Source organism: Palaemon carinicauda, chromosome 24, assembly GCF_036898095.1.
Source record: "Palaemon carinicauda isolate YSFRI2023 chromosome 24, ASM3689809v2, whole genome shotgun sequence".
NCBI lineage: Eukaryota > Metazoa > Arthropoda > Malacostraca > Decapoda > Palaemonidae > Palaemon > Palaemon carinicauda.
This window is the reverse complement of record NC_090748.1, coordinates 52382782-52405181: the sequence shown is the minus strand read 5'-3', so window position 1 is coordinate 52405181 and position 22400 is coordinate 52382782. Positions and strand designations below refer to the sequence as shown.

The 22400-nt window shown below is 41.4% G+C and overlaps 1 protein-coding gene across 1 annotated transcript in view; it reads left to right on the top strand.

Moving 5' to 3' along the window:
• The window catches only part of LOC137618367 (guanine nucleotide-binding protein-like 1), an 89197-nt gene extending 67550 nt beyond the window's left edge, over nucleotides 1-21647 (top strand). Inside the window, exons 7-8 of the mRNA XM_068348534.1 lie at nucleotides 13433-13558; nucleotides 21489-21647. Of these exons, the coding sequence (XP_068204635.1) occupies nucleotides 13433-13558; nucleotides 21489-21647 (285 nt within the window). The remainder of the gene's footprint in view (nucleotides 1-13432; nucleotides 13559-21488) is intronic.
• The last annotated feature ends 753 nt before the right edge of the window (nucleotides 21648-22400 follow it).

Genomic DNA, 22400 nt, shown 5'->3' with positions numbered 1-22400 from the left:
GTTCGCGTCTTTTATCTTAAGAAGGTCCAGTCTCTTTACGAGAACTGCTACACTCTGGGACCATTCGTAGCAACGAGTGCAGTAGTGGTGGGGGCTCCACTACTACAATTCCCTAATTCCAGAACCTTTTTAATCTTTCTCTTGAAATATTTTTGGGTTGTCCGGAAGGCTAAGAAGCCTTTCGCATCCTACTTGATTTGGCGGGTGGTCAAAATCATTTCTGGAGAAGCGCCTAGATTAGAGGTTTTGATGAGGACCTTTAGTATGGGTTGCAACCCTTCATACTTCAGCTCCTAGGAGTCGCTCAGCATCCTATGAGGATCGCGAGGCTCAGTAAGGAAGACGTACTTAAAAAGGCAGAGTAATTGTTCAAGTCGTCTTCCTTACCAGGTACTTATTTATTTTATGCTTGTTATTTTGAATAACTGCTAAAATGAAATACGGAATACTTAGCTCATAATGTCAACTTGTTATGCTGGTCTCTACCCACCCCCCTGGGTGTGAATCAGCTATATGATCATCGGGTAAGTTTGATATTGAAAAATGTTATTTTCCTTAGTAAAATAAATTTTTGAATATACTTACCCGATGATCATAAATTAAAGGACCCACCCTTCCTCCCCAATAGAGAACCAGTGGGACAGAGGAGAAAATTGGTTCGTTGTTGACATCGAGTACTTGAGTACCTACTTGACAGATGGCGCTGTTGATGTACACCCCCACCTGTATAGCGATCGCTGGCGTATTCCTCCCGTAGGTTTTTTCTGTCGGGCAGCAGGGATGCAGCTATATGATCATCGGGTAAGTATATTCAAAAATTTATTTTACTAAGGAAAATAACATATTTCTGCGAACTTACCCTGATGTTCATATTGCTTCTCTCTCAAAGTTTGGTATCCATCGATATATATACCCAAAACTAAAAATTAACTTTTCTGTTCCATTTCAATAGGCTTAGGCCTCTAGTACTGTATAGTAGTGTAATGAGACAATCTAGTGGCTAATGGCAATAACCACGGTGTCAATACTCCGCACATGCTTTTGTCTTTAAGTCTTCTCGTTGACTTGAGCTTGATAAATTGAATCTTCTTTGTCTTCCCTCCAGATTGTGAAGCATTCATAAGAGTTATTTAGGGTATTTGTGCTTATAAGGGCTTTCTTCTGGTCTTATGAGTAATTGGTGTGTAGATTGTTCAAGGAAGTTATTTCTGGGTAATCACTGTCCTCACTCCCTGTGTCTTGTGTCAGGATCATACATCCTAACAATTTGTCCTCCACACAGATGTCGGTTTTCCTTGACCATCTATTAGTTCCTGGTAGTGAACTAACCTAACACATTCACACCCTCGTTCTCAGGTCGTTAGGAGGTTGACTAAGGTCATTACTTTTGTTCCTGTACAGGACCAAAATTCCTGGACATTTCCTGGGATAGTAAACCAACCAGTTTAGTTATAGAGACTTCCTCCTAAGGAAAAGTCTCCCATTGAAGGACGAGGATTTGTGTTGTGACAAGTCACAAATTTTTAAGGTAATTTGTATTTTTCATAGCTAGACAGACCTGAATCCTTTAAGTTTTACTTCCCACCTCAACCCTGTCGCAAGTCGTAGACTGAAGGTCCAAGTGAGGACTCGGTGGTCTGTTAGGTGGGTAGGGTTTCCCCGCCACCTTGCAGTAACTACCACCTACTCGTAAAAGCATACTCATATTAAAGGACTCTGGTTTTTATAGTTAGGAAATATGTGAATTACTCAAAAATTTTTATTTTAGCATTCAGTTAACCTGTGTTTCTGATGATGCAGTCTGTCTGCAGGGGACTTTGCTTCCAGTGTATGAGTCTGATTACTGGAGTAGTGTAAATTTTGAATATGCCTATTATGCAGTATCCTAGTAGATTCATCAGATAATTCATTAGTTGGTTGTCTATTTGGGTGAGTTGCTTTTTTTTTATCGAAAAAACCTTGCCACTTGTATACAGTGAGTGAAACTTATATGTATTGGTATGAAAAGACAAAAATTTCATAAGTATTACCTGCTATCTTCCGTACTCATCCAGTATACATAGATTGCATAGAAAAATTACACTATCTTATGTCAGATCACCCAAATGGAAAGATTTGGTATTTGGTGATATTAATACTTGACCTGAATCATATTTTGGAAGTGAGCTGCAAAGCTTTTTCCTCCATTGTAGTTATTGCATTGGTGATGATGTTATGACCTCCTATAATTATACAGTAGTCATGGGAAAAGTGATGCAATGGGCCATACCTGGTGGTTTAACTGTTTTGTCTACACTCCAATTTTACAAGGGACTTGAAAAATTGGAAGACCCAGGCCTACATGGCTTAGGACTATAAAGCCCGATGTTGGATATCATGAATGTAGAAGTATTGAATTAAAAGCTCAAGACAGAGACGACTGGCAAAATCTAACCGAGGCCCTTTGCGTCAATAGGCTTAGGAGGAGATGATGATGACGACAACATATGCAATATATGTGTTGCATTCTATTATTGGGTCAGACCATCTTCCTTTTTCACTTTCTTTGAAGGTTTCATTGCTACCTATAGTACAGCGGCATAGCAGACCAATTGTTCAAATTGGTCTAAAAGCACCAAAATTGGCACACACGTAGATTAATATATTCTAAACATTTTTGGATATGGAGGCATTCAAGATTAGCCCTTAGGAAGATATGGCGGCCATTGTTCAAAATGGCCGCCATTTAACATTAGCGTCATTACATAGACTTCATTATGTGTCGTTAGTTTGGTGCTAGATGGGCCAAAATTCCCTTTTTTTACATCAGAATTAACATCAATAAATGTTTAACAGATATTTAGATGAATCTTCTCAAAAATGGCCCCCAAACTGGCCGCCATTTTGTGGAAAAAGTGGACATTTGATGAAGATTTCAATACTCAATGACATAATACCTCTAATAACCAGTACCTGATTTCAGGAACACACTTTAATTGCTCAAGTTGCTTTTTTATTTCAAATTGCTGGCAATTGGTAGTCAAAATAATACACAGAGTACGGGAAGTTTACAGTATGGTCAGATTGTAGTTATATAGTCGACCAAAAGCCCAGTCTCTAGGCACAGTACTTGTGTAATCCTGCAGTACATACATGTAATACAATAACGTAGATTTTGCCACACTATGTTAATTATGATTCCGAACTTTTCAAATCTGGTCACCAGAATTATGAATGTCTACAGATCATAATGTTGGTTAGCAAGTTTTCTGTCCCAATCTACTGGCATTCGCCTTCACAGAAACATAGACCAGTGCATTGCAGTGAAGCGTTCTTGCACTTGCAGCGGTTTTTGCAGCCTTTCTTGCATCCGCAAGACACCAGCTCATAGCAGGCCTTGGATGCCTCAGGGAGTGTGGTCCAGAGTGGTGTGTAGAGCCCATCATCACTCCGATGCCAGCCCCAGTCTGTTGGTGGAGGGAGCACGGGCGTTGGTACCAATGCCTGGCCCCAGACATGACCACCCTGAAGGGCAGATCTCTTCACATGCTGCTCCAGAGCAGCGTAGGTTGGCGGGATGTTCTGAACAGAGTTCGTCTTTGCAAAGAGCTGCTTTCTCGCCTTGTTGACGTCCTTGCATTTGCTTGTGCGGTCATACAGGAGTATGACAAACCTCTCGATGACATGCATTGTATCCTCTTGGATGCTTGTGGGTGCATTTGCCAGACTCAGCAGGGCATCAGTGAGTTCTGGCAGCGTGTTCCATGTTGCCCAGGCAGATTTCTTCCCATGTCCGACGAAGGCTGACACAGTATCACACCCTGTGATGGCATGAAACATTGGAAGAGCACATGCCTTCTCTGGACCAAGGGAGGAAGCTATTTCATGGGCTGCAATGTAGCGGTAGTTCTTGCCTGTCCCAAAGGCTACCCAGAGTTCGTCTCCAGCTGGTAGTTTCTGGACTACCATCACTGCTAGGACCACGACGTCACTGTCTACTGTTCGAACCTGTATCTGGTGGTGACCATGTTGTGCAGCATGTGCTACATGTAGCATCATGCGGGTGTCTGCCTCTTCTTGGTTGCATGGTGCGAGTGAGTTGACATCCTCTTGCTGTGGAACACAGATCACCTGCTCCCCATCAGTGACGACCAGTTCCTTGCCTTCTTCTTGAAAGGACTCTGCAAGCATGGTGGAGAGGTAGCTGAAGAGCTCCACTTTGTTGCTATCAACTCGCATCTTCTATGTGCTGCTCACAGTTGTGGCGTCTAAGAGAGGTCACAGAAGTAGCTGGGATCATTTGCCCTTTGACAGAAGAAGCAACAGGACGTACATCCGTGTAATATTCTGGTAGAGGCTCAACCGTCTTTGATCCAGTATCACGCCCAGTGAGAGCAATGCTACGATCCACTCCCTCATCTGCACACGTTGGGTGTTGAAAAAGCGAGATTCCTGTTCCATGGAATGAATTCTTGGCTGTGGTGGCACTTGGGTTGTGGTCAATGTTGTCCACAGCCGCAGTTGTGAACACATTGCTACGCAGGGTAGGCGGGCAGACCACTTCCTCTATGCGGTACAGCTGACACACGCTGTTTCCCATCTGGGCAGAAAGACGTAGGACTCTGTCATATGAGATGCTTAGGCCCAGAGAGAAGAGCTTGTCCACAAGTCCTCTCTTGCGTGTTTCAGCATACAGCATCAGCCCAACATAGGTTGGAAGAGGAGTTTCTTGAGACGTACTGTGTCTGACAGCTGGAGGCTCCTGTGTCTTGGTTGCTCCCTGCTTCCGACTTTGCTTGACACTGTTGAACTTGAGAAGCTGCGCAATGGAAAGAGCTGCTTGTGTTGAAGAGGAATGGCTCTGATTCTTGATGGTGGGGCCATCCAGCACCATATTTACCATTGCAACTAGTACGTTTGGCACAGAGTCCTCCTGACAGCCGCCCGGGAATGATCCACGGAATTGGTAAGTGTCTTCAAACATATATCGACGAACTATCTGTGCAGCACGCGCAAGGTGAACTGCCTCAGTGTCACAGTCTTGCTCGCAGGCTTTGCCTAGCGCTTCACCAATGTCTTCATCAAACGCTAGTAAAACATCTCGGCCTTTGCTGTGGGATCTCAGGCCTGGTATCTGGGCTAACAGGCGCTCTTTCAGCCTTGTGCTATTAACTTTCTGGCACAAAACAACCCCGAGCTGTTCCATTCTTGTTGTGTATAGCTTTACAAGTTCTGCGAGTCTGAAGACTGGGGTGGTGCCCTCTTCTAGGTGGGTTTCCTCGATATACAGGACCAGTTCAGCCAGTACGATTCTTGACATTACACCTTCATGGTCAGTTTTCTGCTCGGCTTCTACAGTGGTCTTTGCACGATAGTAAAGAGCCAACAAACACTTGGAATGGTACTTGGCCTCCAGAGCCACCATATCACCCATGCTGAGCCTGGCTATGAGTTCATTGTCCCCAACTTGCGCTGCACACTTCCGTACGCGTGTGTCCACCTGGAAGGTTGTTATTTCATGTAGGGTCTCTGTGCCAGACTTTCCACAGAAAAAGCAGGAGGTGCCGCTGGTAGTGGCTTCTGAAGAGTGTGTTCTGGCGCGCTTGGCCTGGACATTGTCAGTACTATCAAATGCTGAGCTGCTTGCGATGCGTCTCTTCTCTGCTCTTCGTAGCATTGTGTTATTGTATTTGAGCATACATGTTTTATGCCACTTGGCCTGGTGGGCAACCATTGTCGCCTCAACACCTTGTCCTTCATCTAGTCTCTGTAACTGAACAGTTCTTGGCAGTTCTCCGAGTTCATCAAATTTGACCAAGTTTGCAGCCATTGTCGTGTATCCACTCCCAGGGTCTCGGCGTTTAGACAGTACTGGGCAGACAAGTGACTCTGTTGTCTCCTCTTGACATACAAGACACAGCTTCCAGTTTGTCTCAGGAGGTGTTGTGGGAGTACGTTGCTCAAAAGTATCGACCAGTTGGAACTTCTTTGCCATGGCTGCAGTCTGGAACAACGCGTCTCTGATGTCAGGTGGTGCTGCTGCTGCCTCACCTGCAAAGACACAAAACACCACCATGTTACCACAAGTTACTACTACAAGCACCATGACTATCAACACTATACTATTACTGCAGCCGCCGTCACTGCCACCAACGCTGCCGCTGCAAAGTAAAATTCATTTTCTTGTGAAATGGTAGCCAAATTATTTGGTAAGCACAGAAGTATGTGTAATTGTACAATACTTATCACCTCTAGCACACTTATCACCTTTAGCATCCACAAAAAGACAAATTATGGTACATATTCAATGACGCTAACGGTAAATAGCGGCCATTTTGAAAAATGGCCGCCAAATGTGCTACGGGGAGAATCTTGAATGCCTCCATATCCAAAATTGTTCAGAATGTATTAATCCACATGTGTGCCAATTTTGGTGCTTTTAGAACAATTTGAACAATTGGTTTCATATTTCTTACTATGCCGCTGGGCTACTATGCAGATACAAGATAGTAATGAAGCTCAAACATTAGGGAATCTATTTTTGAAATAAAATTGAGATGCATTCAGAAGTATTATGAAGTAACACAAGATTATTCCAAAATGAAAACCAGTATAGAGTTATAGAAGATTTTCTTTTGGGTATGATAATTGTGGTTCAGCAGTCATCTGGCAGCCACATTCCTAGTTGAAACTCTTTTATCAAAGAGCTCCATTATGGTGCGCATAAGATAACTACTTAATATGGAGATAGTCTAATCCATGTGAGGAATTTATTTTTAAGATGAAATTCTCCAAAGCTCAATTAAAATCATTGCATAGATTTTGTTGAGAAAATGAAAATGTTATTGTATCCCATGGAATTGCTACTAGTCTTGGAGTGAGGGTGAAAATGTTTTGATGAGAAATCAGTAAGAAAAGAAAATCCCATGCCTCTTCCAGACATTATAAGTGGTTTTGAAAACATTGCATTGCCCAATTATGGGGGGGACAACTATTAAAAATTGATTAATGACCACACTCATCCTGCGCCGAGACCAATTGGAAGTTAAGTCAAAATAAACCAAATGTTCGAGGAACAAGTGTAAATGTAATAACAAATGGTTTGAGGTCTCTGAACTCTTTTAGTAGCTCTGGCTATGATGGGAGGCTATTCAGAATTTTATGAGTTTATTCATCACTTTGTTTCTGTCATTCATACCTGCCAAAAGATCTTCTTGTGTATTTAGAATTTATTGCAGTCTAACTACTAACCAGTCAGTTATGACCCTGCTAACCTCAGTAGCTTGACAAAGAATATTCTACATACCTTTAGGTGGGAACCTGTCTCCTCTTCCTGTCATTCATGCATTTTCTACTTTGATAGCAGCATTGCCTGTGGAGAGACTCAAAACAGAGGGTATAGTCTTTCAACCTTTTATAATAATAAAATTGATAATTATAATATTATCACTTCACCATTTATCAGGATTTGTAATTTGGAGAAGTACAGCAAGTGGGTTTCGACTGGTGCAAAGGTGCTTACCTTCTTTACTCACCAGTCAGCCAACTAATGGGTCAACTGGGTCCCTATAGAGGACAGCTGCAGAGACCTAACTCCCCAGTCAAGTTGGATGGGGAAATACCTCAATGGTGTAGGCTATGCCTCTTTCCTTAGAAGGACATATAAGCAATGGTGAAGAAGTGGAGGAATGCTAGCCATGACGCCCTCTTTCTTAATGCATTTACCTTCAAGGGTCCAGGCCCTTCGAAGGCAGCAGGGATGAGATTGTGTTACGCTGTCAAGATCAGCTTTGATTAGGATCTCCAGTTTCTTCTTCATTCAAGAAAAGCTTGGACAGTGCTCCACCCTTTCATGCACAGCCTGACCAATGCATGAGGGGTGGTAGAGGGAAGAAGGGACATTGAGTCGGCAGTCCCCTCTTCCAGCTGCTGTGAGTGGGAGATGCCTGTTATGCCATTAGGCATTGTGGCAGTGGGTGGTATAAGTCCTTCTTGTCAGATACTGCTTACCCTAAGATCTTCACCCTCCCCTCACATCCACATTTATGGCATTCCAGAATTTCCCTTCAAAATCACTGGAAGCTCTATCCTTGGCAGCAGAGGTGAAAGCAATGAAGGAGAAGAATGTGCTTGAAGTTATTGGAGACATTTCTTTGGAGTTCTACATTAGACTTTTTCCAGTGGAGAGGTCGACTTTGGCCTGGAGACCAGTCATCGACCTCTCACTGCTGAATTAAGTTTGGAGATGCCAATTACCATATGGTCTACCATCAGAAAAAGACTGTACTTTTAGTGGATTTGAATGACGGGTATTTCCAAATAACCCCATCCTTCAGTCCAGCAGGAAGTACTCCGCTTCAACTATGAGATTATTTTACTTCCTTATTGTTTAGCATTGCACCTTCCACATCTCCATATCGGGTAGACGTCCAGTGATCTCCTATCACATCTTGTTCCAGTGGAACAGGAGGCAAGGGATAATCTTTCCTGGTGGCTAAACGAAGGAAGCCTTATCAGGGGAGCTTTACTCAACTCCTCACCTCCAGAGATGCCTTTCTCAAATGCATTCAAAGGGGCAGTGTTGGGGCGGATACATCTGACGAAGCAAATTGGCTCAGGGGTGTGGCCCAAGAAGAAGCTCCTACATATCAACCTGTTGGAAAAGAGAGTAGCATTCCTAGCACTGCAAGTTTTCCAACACTAGTAATGGGGAGTTCATCAAAAAACAAGGAGGAACTGTCTCTTACAGGCTTTGCGAGTTGACGAGCCAGGAGCATATCTGAGCAGTGGTAATGCTGTAGAGCTGTCAGTGATATTCATTCGAGACAAGGAATCTACTAGCAGACTTGTTCAGTCGCTAGGGGTAGGTTGTAGGTTCTGAGCGTTCCCTTCATCCTTGCAGAGTAAAAAGGTTTCTTGTGCTCTTAGGATAACTGAAGATTGACCTTTCACCACATGGCTAAACAGAAAACTCCTGGTGTTCGGTTCCCCCCCCCTTTTAAACTCGTGAAAAGTGTTAGAGGATGCTGTTGTCCAACACCCATGGGATCACCTGGATTCCAATGCCTTTTCCCTATTCAGCCTGATTAGGCCTGGTCTCAGGATGACTATTGTGGCAATTTGATGACCACAAAGCAAGCAGGATCCTTATCTATTAACATGTTTAGTAGAGCTCTTTAGAGAACTACCCAATGGCAAAATCTCACCGAGGCCCTGTGCGTCAATAGGCATTGGAGGAGATGATGATGATGCAAACCCGAGTCCTTTAAATTACACTTCCTACCTCAAGCACCTTGCAAGTCTTAGGGTTAAAGGTCAAAACTGCTAGTCTTGCTGACTGACAGGTGGGATGGGCTTCCTTGCTACATGCCAGGAGTTATAACGATCTTGTTAAATTTTTAATGGCCATTCCACCTTATTATTATTATTATTATTATTATTATTATTATTATTATTATTATTATTATTATTATTAGCCAAGCTACAACCCTAGTTGGAAAAGCAAGATGCTATAAGCCCAAGGGCTCCAATAGGGAAAAATAGCCCAGTGAGGACAGGAAATAAGGAAATAAATAAATGATGAGAATAAATTAACAATATATTCTAAAAACAGTAACAACATCAAAAGAGATATGTCCTATATAAACTATTAACAACATCAAAAACAGATATGTCCTATATAAACTATAAAAAGACTCGTGTCAGCCTGGCCAACATAAAAACATTTGCTCCAACTCTGAACTTTTGAAGTTCTACTGATTCAACTACCCGATTAGGAAGATCATTCCACAACTTGGTAACAGCTGGAATAAAACTTCTAGAATACTGTGTAGTATTGAGCCTCATGATGGAGAAGGCCTGGCTATTAGAATCAACTGCCAGCCTAGTATTACGAACAGGATAGAATTGTCCTGGGAGATCTGAATGTAAAGGATAGTCAGAGTTATGAAAAATCTTATGCAACATGCATAATGAACTAATTGAACGACAGTGCCAAAGATTAATATCTAGATCAAGAATAAGAAATTTAATAGACCATTAGTAATACTCTGATTAAAGAACTTACTATGAGATTCAGGGCCTCTGTAACACGGTTTTTTGGACTTTGCTCCTTATCAAAGCATCGGATGTAGCTGAAAGTTGACATATGTATATTTTACAACCACGCAAATTTTGTCAGCATTATCAATAACCTATACCCAATAGTTTTAATTTTTATAGAGTAAAAATGATCTAGCCGACGCCATGGCCAGTGATAACAAGCCAAGAGTCAAAAACATTCATTACGTAAGCAATGTAAACACCTTTTGACAAAATTTTGCCCCGCCCATCCACCAGACACCCATTCACCTTGTTCCATCGGCTCTGAAACCCATAACAGTCAAGAATGGCTAACAGGATTTGGAATTGCCCCCGTGGTTGCAAAACTGCATTTGTCTTACGACTTGCAACTTTATACAGTCAAGAGAAAGCCTGTGGCCATATTTACTATAGCCTGAATAGGTAATTATTCAGTTTCTAGTTTAAATCAAATGTTTATGGTCTGATTTGTATTTAGCGTAACGTGATTATAATACTTGTAATGTCATTCAGGCTTTTGAACATTTCCATTAACTATTCACTATGCCACCAAGAGAGAGAGAAAGAGAGAGATTGTATGCAAACAGTCTTTATATAACTATTTTTGTTAAAATAAGATTTTTGTGCTAAAATCTCCATCAGACCAACGGATCATCCGATATAATTTTTTTTCTTCTTCTTAGGCCGTACGACCGTGTTGGCTATGTTTTGGGCATGACTGAACTTTGTAAATAAATCATGAATAGTTTTAGGAGTTTTATTTGTACATCTAATGGGAATTTATAGAAGTAAAGTGAACATAATTAATTTATCCTTTAAAATAATTACTACATGTAGCCAAACAAATAGTAGTAAAGATGATAATGCAATGAAGGGATGATACCATACTTTATCTTTAGCTTCAACATCGGCAATAACATACCCAGTTGCCATAATTTGTCTGCTTAATGAAATAACCTATCATCTAATGTTAAACTTAATTTCTGAGGAGGCCATGGCTTATAGCACAGTGAAAAAACATTACAAAGACTTTATGAATGGCGGAACGATACATAAATGTAGGTGGGGTATCTGTGCTAGCGTAGTAATACTACTGTAGCAGTAGTGCCGCAACAGTGGTATACATGAATTAAACGTTTAGGCCAACTGCTAGGATCCTTGAGGATCATTTAGCACTTCTTACAACTACTCGAGAAATGAGTTTTTATAGCCAGAATTTAAATTTTATAATCCAACAATGCCCATGATAACCTTCAGTGTTATCCTGAATTATAACGAGGCCAAAGTGGGTGGAGCCTCATGAAGTCATCATTCTGACGATAATGATTGGTGAAGGTTTAAAGCCAAAATAAGGTACCGGCTTTTTTTTTTTTTTTTTTTTTTTTTTTACAGTAAATAGGTAGGTAGATAGACAATAAATAAAAATTGCTTGACATTGGATATAGCAGTTATCAAATCAAGCTTGTCTACTACGTTTTTGAAAATTACCAACACCTTGTCAATCTGATGGTGACCTATAAAGTAGACTGTAATTTGTTAGGAAACTTATTTTGGGAGACTAATAATCGAAGGATTTTTGTATTTATTGACATATTTTGTTGGTTTGTTCATTATGACAATTATCATTGGAGAGGTTTCAGTGTTCATAAAGGTGTACTGCTTTGCTTTTATTTAAACTTTTGTGTCATTGTTGGCAGAGGTATAACCTTCGTTACGTATAGCCAATCATCGATGGAGAAAGAGGGAAGAAATGCCGTCATAGGTTACGTATCGAGTGCGTTTGAAATCTTTTCTCTGAGTAAGTTGGCCCGTCTTCAAAAAACGTCACTTTTACATTATAAGTACCAAATTTATTCAATCTACGTAATGCAGAATATAGTCAAAATTTATGTGTAGATATAATGTGCATACTGAATAAGCGTTATATTTATGAAATTCATAGATAAAAAAATATTGCGAAAAAACCGTGTTACAGAGGCCCTGAATCTCATAGTAGGTTTGTATAATTGGGAAAAATATAAATCACTTTTAAAATTTGAGATGTCCCTTACTACTGTACTGTATATTGTTGAACTTCTAAAGGTTTGGTATAAAAATCAGTGAATGACTGTCAAATGGGGCCATGCATTGTCGAGTGATTTACCTAGCTCCTGCAGAGTAGGACAAAAGTGGGATACAGTATTATCCTACCGATTTAATTTTAAATAATTTGTTTTTATGTTTAATGATGTTGTTCTATATGCTCCTTCAGTAGGTTGGCTACAGCAGCTTGTAAACATACGTCATAACTTTATATCTGACAGGCTTTTATCACTAAATGTGAATAAGACTGAATGGATGATCTATTAAAAAATCTACTTCAATTCACTACAAATATCATCAGTTGCTGTTAACAAAGCAAAACTATGTTTTGTACATACATACATACATATACCAAGGCACTTCCCCCAATTTTGGGGGGTAGCCGACATCAAACAAATGAAACAAAAAAAGGGGACCTCTCCTCTCTATGTTCCTCCCAGCCTGACAAGGGACTCAACCGAGTTCGGCTGGTACTGCTATGTTTTGTACCAAAGATAAAGTACCTAGAATATTAATGTACGACTCAAAAATAAGACGATAATCGTTTCGATTACTGTACTTGCACAGAGGTCTGTGCATGAGAGAAAATCTTACTAAATGTAGCAACTTTAAGATAATGCTTTCTCAGAATTTTATGTGTCTTTTTGTAATATGACCATCTTCTGGAGCAAAAAATGCGAAATATAAATAAGATAAAAGTATACTGTACTATAATGATAGCCTACTAAGTCTCATGACTATTCTAAGGCATGTAAGTGCATTCACTCATTTTGTAGCTCTTGGCCTACCGTCTTTTTCCAGAATTGAGGTGTAAAACGATAACCTTTTATTTACAAAGGTTAAAGAAGTCAGAAAATGGTATTATAATAATGATTGAGTAACTTCTTTATTTATACAATTCAACTATGTTTAAGCATTGGAAAACATCTATTCTTAGTTTACTTACTGTACTCTGTAAAATATTTCATTATGATGTAGTATTTTATCAGCTTAGTGTTATTATTGGTAATTTAAGTGCTGTCACTCAGGTAATCTACCTATGTCTATGTTCAGAAGAAAAAATATTCACATTCATTTCAAAATAATTTTTAGTACCTATTTTATATTTCATCCTCTAGAGTTTTAAGAAATGTGTATTTATATTTGCCAAAGAACATCTGTCTGTAATAAAAAATAATTGAATTTGAATGTAAAAATACAAATATTAAAAAAAATAATACAAATCCCACTATAAATTGCCAACTCAATGCAAACTGAATGCATTTATAAGAATAACTCTTTTATTTTGTAGGTTGTAAGCGTAAGTAGAACACCTGGTCACACCAAACATTTCCAAACAATTTTTCTGACCAAGAACATCAAACTTTGTGATTGTCCTGGTTTGGTGTTTCCATCTACTGTGGATATGCCATTGCAGGTACGTGTACTTTGTAATTTTATTTTGTTCACATAGTACTGCTAGAGTTATTGTGTCCTTTGACTCGCCAAATAATTTAGTACTATATTAGATTCTCTCTCCGGTTACAGCTCATGTTTCCTTTGCCTACGCATGTAATGAATAGTCTGGCCTATTCTTTCCATATTATCTTCTGTCCTCATGCAACTTACAACACTGATATTACAAAACAATTCTTCTTCACCCAAGGGGTTAACTACTGAACTATAATTGTTCAGTGGCCACTTTCCTCTTGGTCAGGGTAGAAGAGACACTTTAGCTATGGTAAGCAGCTCTTCTACGAAAAGGACACCCAAGAATCAAACCTTTTTCTCTAGTCTTGGCTAGGGCCATAGCCTCTGTACCATGGTCTTCCACTGTCTTGGGTTAGAGTTCTCTTTCTTAAGGTTACACTCGGGCACACTATTCTATCTAATTTCTCTTCCTCTTGTTTTGGTAAAGTTCTTGTAGTTTATATAGGAAATATTTATTTCAATGTTGTTACTGTTCTTAAAATATTTAATTTTTCCTTGTTTCCTTTCCTCACTGGGCTATTTTCCCTGCTGGAGCCACTGGGCTTATACCAGCTCCTTTTCCAGCTAGGGTTGTAGCTTAGCATGTAATAATAATAATAATAGAAAGTTATTGGGTCCTTTTACTCACCAGCCAGTACTACATTAGATCCTCTCTCCGGTTACAGCTCATTTTTCTTTGCCTACACATACACAACGAATAGTCTGGCCTATTCTTTCCACATTCTCTTCAGTCTTCATACAACGGACAACAATGAGATTATCAAACAATTCTTCTTCACTTAATAGGTTAACTACTGTAATGTAATTGTTCAGTGGCTACTATCCTCTTGGTAAGGGTAGAAGAGACTTTAGCTATGGTAAGCAGCTCTTCTAGAAGGACACTCCAAAATCAAACCATTGTTCTCTAGTCTTGGGTGGTGCCATAAGCCTCTGTACCATGGTCTTCCATTGTTTTGGGGTAGAGTTCTCTAGTGTTTATAGTTTATATATGAGATTTATTTAAATGTTGTTACTGTTCTTAAATTGTTTTATTTTCAATATTAATCTTACCCGATGATCATGTAGCTGTCAACTCTGTTGCCCGACAGAAATCTAAGGTCGGGATACGCCAGCGATCGCTATACAGGTGGGGGTGTACACAACAGCGCCATCTGTGAGCAGGTACTCAAGTACTTCTTGTCAACAAGAACTCAATTTTTCCTCTGTCGTGCCACAGGCAAGACCTACTAAATACGCCGTCCCTAACTGGATTTGTTTTCACAACGTTTTGGTGAAGTACACTACAGGTATTCCAGTTTTGAGCTTTCGCTATGCAGGGGTTTTATCTTCATTTCAAAACTTGAACTCGTTTTGGATAGATTTAATTATGGTGACGCGGAAGTGTTGGTGACGAAGAGAGTATGGACTCTCTTTCACTTTTAAATAACCGACCCTTCCCTTAGACGGAAGTGTGTTTAGGTTTTTGGTAATTTTGCTTAACAAGTTATAGATCTATTTATTTTATATCTCTCCGCCATTTATAGGCCTCTTCGATTAACTTTCCATTTATTATAAACTTATAAAAAATTAATTTTTATGTTTGTTTATATGCGACCTTTCCTAATAGTAGGCGGTCCTTATTTGGAACCGAAGTTAATTAACATTGAGCCCGTCATATCGTATTTCCTTTTAAGAATTTATACTTTTTTAATTTTAATGTTTTTGAAAGAATTTCTTTGATAGTCTCGTACTGTTTTCAAAGATGAACTAACGTTTAGTTTAGTCTCCGCAGTTGTTGACGTTCAGAACGTTCAACATGCGCTCTATCGTTACGATAGAGAGAGAGTATTTCACGGTTTCACGTTGCAGTAAGAGTAAACCGATTCTAGCGTTTCGTTCATTCTTTCTTAGCTTAAATGGTTTTAATTCTAATAAAGGAACTTTTTATTTGGGAAACCTTTCAGTTTTTTTCCTTTAACAAATAATATGTTTTAACGATATATAATTGGGCTCATCTCTCAGGTTCTAAGTCGAGAGAGAGAGAGATAGAGACGGAGGGAGTGAGAGGAGAATAAACGTTTCGTTCAAGCGGGTAACGTTGTTCTCGTTTTTTACTCTTCTCCCTAGTCGCTATAGGGGAAGAAGGTAAAACGTTTCTAGAGTTTTATTCTTGTTCCCAGGCTTTTTGCGGTGAGAGATTTTAAACGTAGTTTATTTGATCTAGTGTTTAGTCTCTTTTCCAGCCACTGAATTCTTTATCTTTCATTATGTTTTTCTGTTGCATTGTAAAACTGTTTTCGCAATTACTACCTTTTAATGAAGGATAGGATTGCGTGTTTCAGGTACAAATCACTTAAAGTTTCGAGTTCAGTGAAATAAGTGCAAACAGAAAATCAAAAGTGATAAAGTGATATGCGCAAAGTGTTACAGTGTTGCGTTCGAGGGTTCGTCTGTTCGTGCCAGTTGTTCACCTAGTCCGATACCTCTTACAAGCTCCCAAGCTCAGGGGAGAAGTAATGTCGAAGGACTTATGGGTTCCACAGGCCTTGATCGACGAACAGACGTTTCCCTCCGTGGTTTCGGGTGTATCTACACACGTTGCCGACGTGATCACCCCACCCACACAAAGACGAGAGAGCCCATTTATTCCTCGTCTGCGGAAGAGGTTTCTCGCAGAAACCATGGACCAAATCTTGCAGCTTTTAAGTGCAAGTCGGTCCCTTCCGCGCAAGTCCAACGGCCTAGGTGTAGCCACTGGGTCAGTTCGGACTCGCTGCAGTCTTCGACGACTGCACACCTTCCGAGAGAGGCAAGGTGGTACCGCAACAGGCAGTAACTCCGTCTGTTGCCGCACCAGCTGTTTTAGACCCTCAGTCACAACGGACAGTAGCTCCGTTTGTTGCCGTCTTTTATAGACCCTAGTGGTCCATGCTGCAGATATGCAGTCTCAGCTTGCTTCCTTCATGCAGGAGTATCGTGCTGAGAAGGTTGACACTGCACCTGTTAACCTACAACCTGCCACGGTTGTGCGTTCAGCAGATACTGCGGCTGCCTGCTCCCACACTCCACCTGTGAGAGCTCCACCACCGATGCGCAGTCGACCCTGCCAGACGCATGTTTATGCTGCACCCTCCGTTGACATGCGTGAGCTGCCGCATCAGCAGTGGGAAGGTGCTGTCAAGCTGCCGTGTTTTGCCACAATGCGGCATGCTCCGCAACCCACGGCAGTCCCTCCCACGCACCAGCACTCCGCTTTTGTTGTTGCCAGCTCCCACACTCCGACTGCGGAGAAGGTTGACGATGCACCCGTTGGCCTACAGCCTGCCACGGTTGTGCGCCCGGCATGGCTGCCTGCTCCCACACTCTTGTTGTGAGAGCTCCTCCACCCATGCGCAGTCGACCCTGCCAGACGCATGCTGACTCCCACAGACACACGGAGCTCTCCGTTGCCGTGCGTGAGCTACCACAAGCTGCCGTGTTTTGACACGGTGTGTCAGCCTCAGCAACACACTGTGGTTACCGCCACTCGCCCGCAGCAAACTAGTCAGTCAGGAGTTGAGGCTTCCCCACACAGCTTTGGTTGTTGCCAACTCACAGACTGTCTAACAGTTACATGACTTTGCCTTCTGGTGTGCTACTTATACACCAGTGCTGTATGTCCTCACGCACCTGTTGGGGTTGACAGTTCAGTTTTTGACAGTTCACAGACTGTCAAGCAGTTTCATAACGTTGCCTTCTGGTCTGCTGCTTATGCACCAGTGAAACCCTCACTGAGATAACCTAGCTTTTCTCGGACATGGTTCCTGTAGATGAGAAAGTGCTGTTCTCCCTCCTTCTGATATTCCCTTGAGGACTCTGTCATTTGGAGAGGAGCCTTAAGCTGCTTAGCCTCCTATGGACTTTAATTAAAGCATAACATGCTTCCAGGGAGGGTAAATGGTTCCGCTTCAGTCGCTAACCCCGTCTGTTGCCACACCTGCTCCCATAGACCTTGGGCTTTGTTGCAAGACATGCAGTCCAAGCTTAGAGGATTTTTTTTTTTTTTTTTTCGGAGAAGAACCTTCTTGCCAACGACCTTCCTACCGGTTGGTTGTACGCCCTGTTGACGCTGAGGTATCCTACTCACGTCCGCCAGTTGAGATGGTTCCTCCACCGGTGCGACCCAGTGTGGGTTGCCAGTCGCACGTTGACGTTAAGCTACTCTCGGAGGTGGTTGTGAATGTTCAGTGTGTCACTGGGAAGACGTTCAACAACCAGCAGAGGTGACTTGTTGTGACGCAGTGCGGCAACCTCAGCAACCCGATAAGGGGTTGTCTGCACTACCCAGACAGTCTAGACAGTTTCGGGTTGTCGCTGTACTTCCTCGCATCCCCATGGTTGACAGTTCACAGACTGTGCAGCAGTACCATGATCTTGTGTCCGGCTCCGTCACGCATCCACCAGTGCGACCGGATTCAGCGAGTCAGACGTTGCCCACTCCGTTGCCGTTTCCTCATCATTTTCGGATGAGGAACCCTCTGATGAGGACATGGCTGAACAAGACGATCAACCCCCAGCCCTGCTATCCACCCAGAAGATGCTGAAGAAGTAACACGGCCCTGTCAGGCTGTGGATGAGTCTGGTTAGGACACTGTCATCCGTGGTTCAATTGGTGTCACTTGGAAGACTACACCTCCGTCCTCTTCGGTTTCATCTAGCTCTTCACTGGAAAAGGACAAGACGCTAGAAGCGGTCTCGATCCCGGTTTCCGGAAGATAAGTCTGGTCTGACTTGATGAAAGGACTTTATCAACCTTTTATAGGGTCTTCCCCTGATTGTTCAGACTCCCAACCACGTTCTCTTCTCTGACGCATCGGACGTAGGCTGGGGTGCGACCTTAGGCGGTGGGGAATGCTCGGGATTATGGAACTCGAGTCAAAGGACAATGCATTTTAACTGCAAGAAGCTTCTGGCAGTACGTCTGACCTGGAAAAGCATCAGGTCTCTCCTTCAAGGCAAAGTAGTGGAGGTGAACACGGACAACTCCCTGCTTTGATGTTCATCTCCTAGCAAGGAGGGACCTACTCTCTGACATGGTGCGAGTTCGCAAGTGACCTCCTCTCCTGTTCAACAGGTCTAGACTTTTCACTAGTAACAAGTTTCTTCCAAGGCAACTTGAATGTCTTAGCAGATTGTCTCAGTAGGAAGGGACAATAATTCCGACATATTGGACCCTCCACAAAGATGTATGCAAGAGACTTTGGGTCACCTGGGGCCAGCCAACCATAGATCTCTTCGCAACCTCGATGTCCAAGAGGCTCTCAATACTTTGCTCACCTATCCCGGACCCAGCAGTGGTTCTTTTAGATGCCTTTCTACTAGATTAGTCTCATCTAGATCTATATGCATTCCCTCCGTTCTAGATTGTCAACAAGGTACTGCAGAAGTTCGCCTCTCACGATGGGACAAAGTTGACACTAGTTGCTTCCCTCTGGCCCGCGAGAGAATAACTTACCGAGGTACTTCGATGGCTAGTAGACGTTCCCAGAACTCTTCCCCTAAGGGTGGACCTGCTACGTCTGCCACGCGTAAGAAGGTACTCCAAGGCCTCCACGCTCTTCGTCTCACTGCCTTCAGAGTATCGAAAGACTCTCGAGAACTAGAGGTTTTTCGAAGGAGGCAACCAGAGCGATTGTTAGAGCAAGGAGAACATCCACCCTTAGAGTCTACCAATCGAAGTGGGAAATCTTCCGAAACTGGTGCAAGTCAGTATCCGTATCCTCGACCAGTACCTCTGTAACTCAAATAGCTGACTTCCTCTTATATCTGAGGAAAGAGCGATCTCTTTCAGCTCCCACTTTCAAGGGTTACAGAAGCATGTTGGCATCAGTCTTCCGTCACAGAGGCTTAGATCTTTCCAACAATAAAGATCTACAGGACCTCCTTAAGTCTTTTGAGACCACGAAGGAGCGTCGTTTGGTTACACCTGGTTGGAATTTAGACGTGGTTCTAAGATTCCTTATGTTAGACAGGTTCGAACCACTTCAATCAGCCTCCCTGAAAGATCTCACCTTTAAGACTCTTTTCCTGATATGCTTAACCACAGCTAAAAGAGTCAGTGAGATTCATGCCTTCAGCAAGAACATCGGATTTTCATCCGAAACGGCTACATGTTCTACATCTTGGTTTTCTAGCCAAACACGAGCTGCCTTCTCGGCCTTGACCAATATCGTTCGATATTCCTAACTTATCGTATGGTTGGAAATGAACTAGAAAGAGTATTATGTCCTGTAAGAGCTCTTAAGTTCTATTTTAAAAACCTTTACGAGGCCCGTCTGAAGCTTTATGGTGTTCAGTTAAGAATTCATCTTTGCCTATGTCAGAGAATTCTTTATCCTATTATTTTCAGACTGTTAATACGAGAAGCTCATTCCCTTCGTAATGAGGAAGACCAAGCTTGGCTGAAGGTAAGGACACACGAAGTTAGAGCTGTCACAACTTCCGTGACCTTTAAACAAAATAGATCTCTGCAAAATATATTCGACGCAACCTTTTGGAAAAGCTAATCAGTGTTCGCGTCTTTTATCTTAAGAATGTCCAGTCTCTTTACGAGAACTGCTACACTCTGGGACCATTCGTAGCAACGAGTGCAGTAGTGGTGGGGGCTCCACCACTACAATTCCCTAATTCCAGAACCTTTTTAATCTTTCTCTTGAAATATTTTTGGGTTGTCCGGAAGGCTAAGAAGCCTTCCGCATCCTGGTTGATTTGGCGGGTGGTCAAATTCTTTCTTGAGAAGCGCCTAGATTAGAGGTTGTGATGAGGTCCTTTAGTATGGGTTGCAGCCCTTAATACTTCAGCACCTAGGAGTCGCTCAGCATCCTAAGAGGATCGCTAGGCTCAGTAAGGAAGACGTACTTAAAAAGGCAGAGTAATGGTTCAAGTCGACTTCCTTACCAGGTACTTATTTATTTTATGTTTGTTATTTTTGAATAACTGCTAAAATGAGATACGGGATACTTAGCTTCTAATGTTAACATGTATGCTGGTCTCCACCCACCACCCTGGGTGTGAATCAGCTACATGATCATCGGGTAAGATTAATATTGAAAAGTGTTATTTTCCTTAGTAAAATAAATTTTTGAATATACTTACCCGATGATCATGAATTTAAGGACCCTCCCTTCCTCCCCATAGAGAACCAGTGGACCGAGGAGAAAATTGAGTTCTTGTTGACAAGAAGTACTTGAGTACCTGCTCACAGATGGCGCTGTTGTGTACACCCCCACCTGTATAGCGATCGCTGGCGTATCCCGACCTTAGATTTCTGTCGGGCAACAGAGTTGACAGCTACATGATCATCGGGTAAGTATATTCAAAAATTTATTTTACTAAGGAAAATAACATTTTTAATTGCTTATTACTTCTCTTGTAGTTTATTTATTTCCTTATTTCCTTTCCTCACTGGGATATTTTTCCCTGTTGGAGCCCTTGGGCTTAATACCCTGGTAGTTTGGCTAATAATAATAAACATTATGTAACTGACATTAGAGAAATTGCCCAGTAGGAGACAGCATCTCTTTTAACTAATAACATCAAATTTTAAACAAAATTTCATAAAGCCCTTTGATATATTTATGATAGCATTATTATTATTATGAGCATTGTTATTATTGTCTATACAGTATATGTCCTTTACCAAAGTTTTAAGGGTCCTCTTCATCATTTAAATGGTCTTGACGTTACTCTTGGTTCCACATTTTTCTTGAAAGAATCAGATTTTTCTAATCTAGCATAATGCATCTTACCTCTGTAAGATTTATGCACCAAGTAAGATTGTATCATAAAATATAATCAGTTTGAAATTTGTACATATCACTGATAATCAGAAAAGTATTTACTGTATTTGAAATTTTCAGGTCCTACTTGGAAGTTTTCCTGTGGCACAAGTCCGTGATCCCATCAGTGTGGTACAGTATATAGCATCCCGACTAGATATCCCAAAGATACTCAAGTTGCATCTTTCAAAGGATGATGTGGATTCAGAATGGACAAGTTACTTGATATGCGAAGGTTAGATGTTTATTATGTGTTAAAATTGCTCATTAAAAAGTTTTAGTTTTATCAATTTGAAATTCTTTGAGGATAGAGATATCTTTCACTGCACGGTATGTAGGTGTGGAAAATATCAATTAGTTCCCGTTTCTCCCCAGAATTTTTTATTCCTTCACATTAATCTCACTTCTAGTTATTTGTTTGTTGCTACCTTCATAGGAGTTTTATCATATGAAACCGAAACCAATAGGTTCCTTCCAAGCATAATAATAATAACTATTTTTCAATATCAAACTTACCCGATGATCATATAGCTGCATCCCTGCTGCCCGACAGAAAAAACCTACGGGAGGAATACGCCAGCGATCGCTATACAGGTGGGGTGTACATCAACAGCGCCATCTGTCAAGTAGGTACTCAAGTACTCTATGTCAACAACGAACCAATTTTCCCTCTGTCGTGCCACAGGCAAGACCTACTAAATACGCCGTCCCTAACTGGATTTGTTTTCACAACGATTTGGTGAAGTACACTATTCCAGTTTTGAGCTTTCGCTATGCAGGGGTTTTATCTTCATTTCAAAACTTGAACTCGTTTTGGATAGATTTAATTATGGTGACGAAGAGAGTATGAACTCTCTTTCACTTTTAAATGGCCGACCCTTCCCTTAGACGGAAGTGTGTTTAGGTTTTTGGTAATTTTGCTTAACAAGTTATAGATCTTTTTATTTTATAACTCTCAGCCTTTTTAGGCCTCTTCGATTAACTTTCCATTTA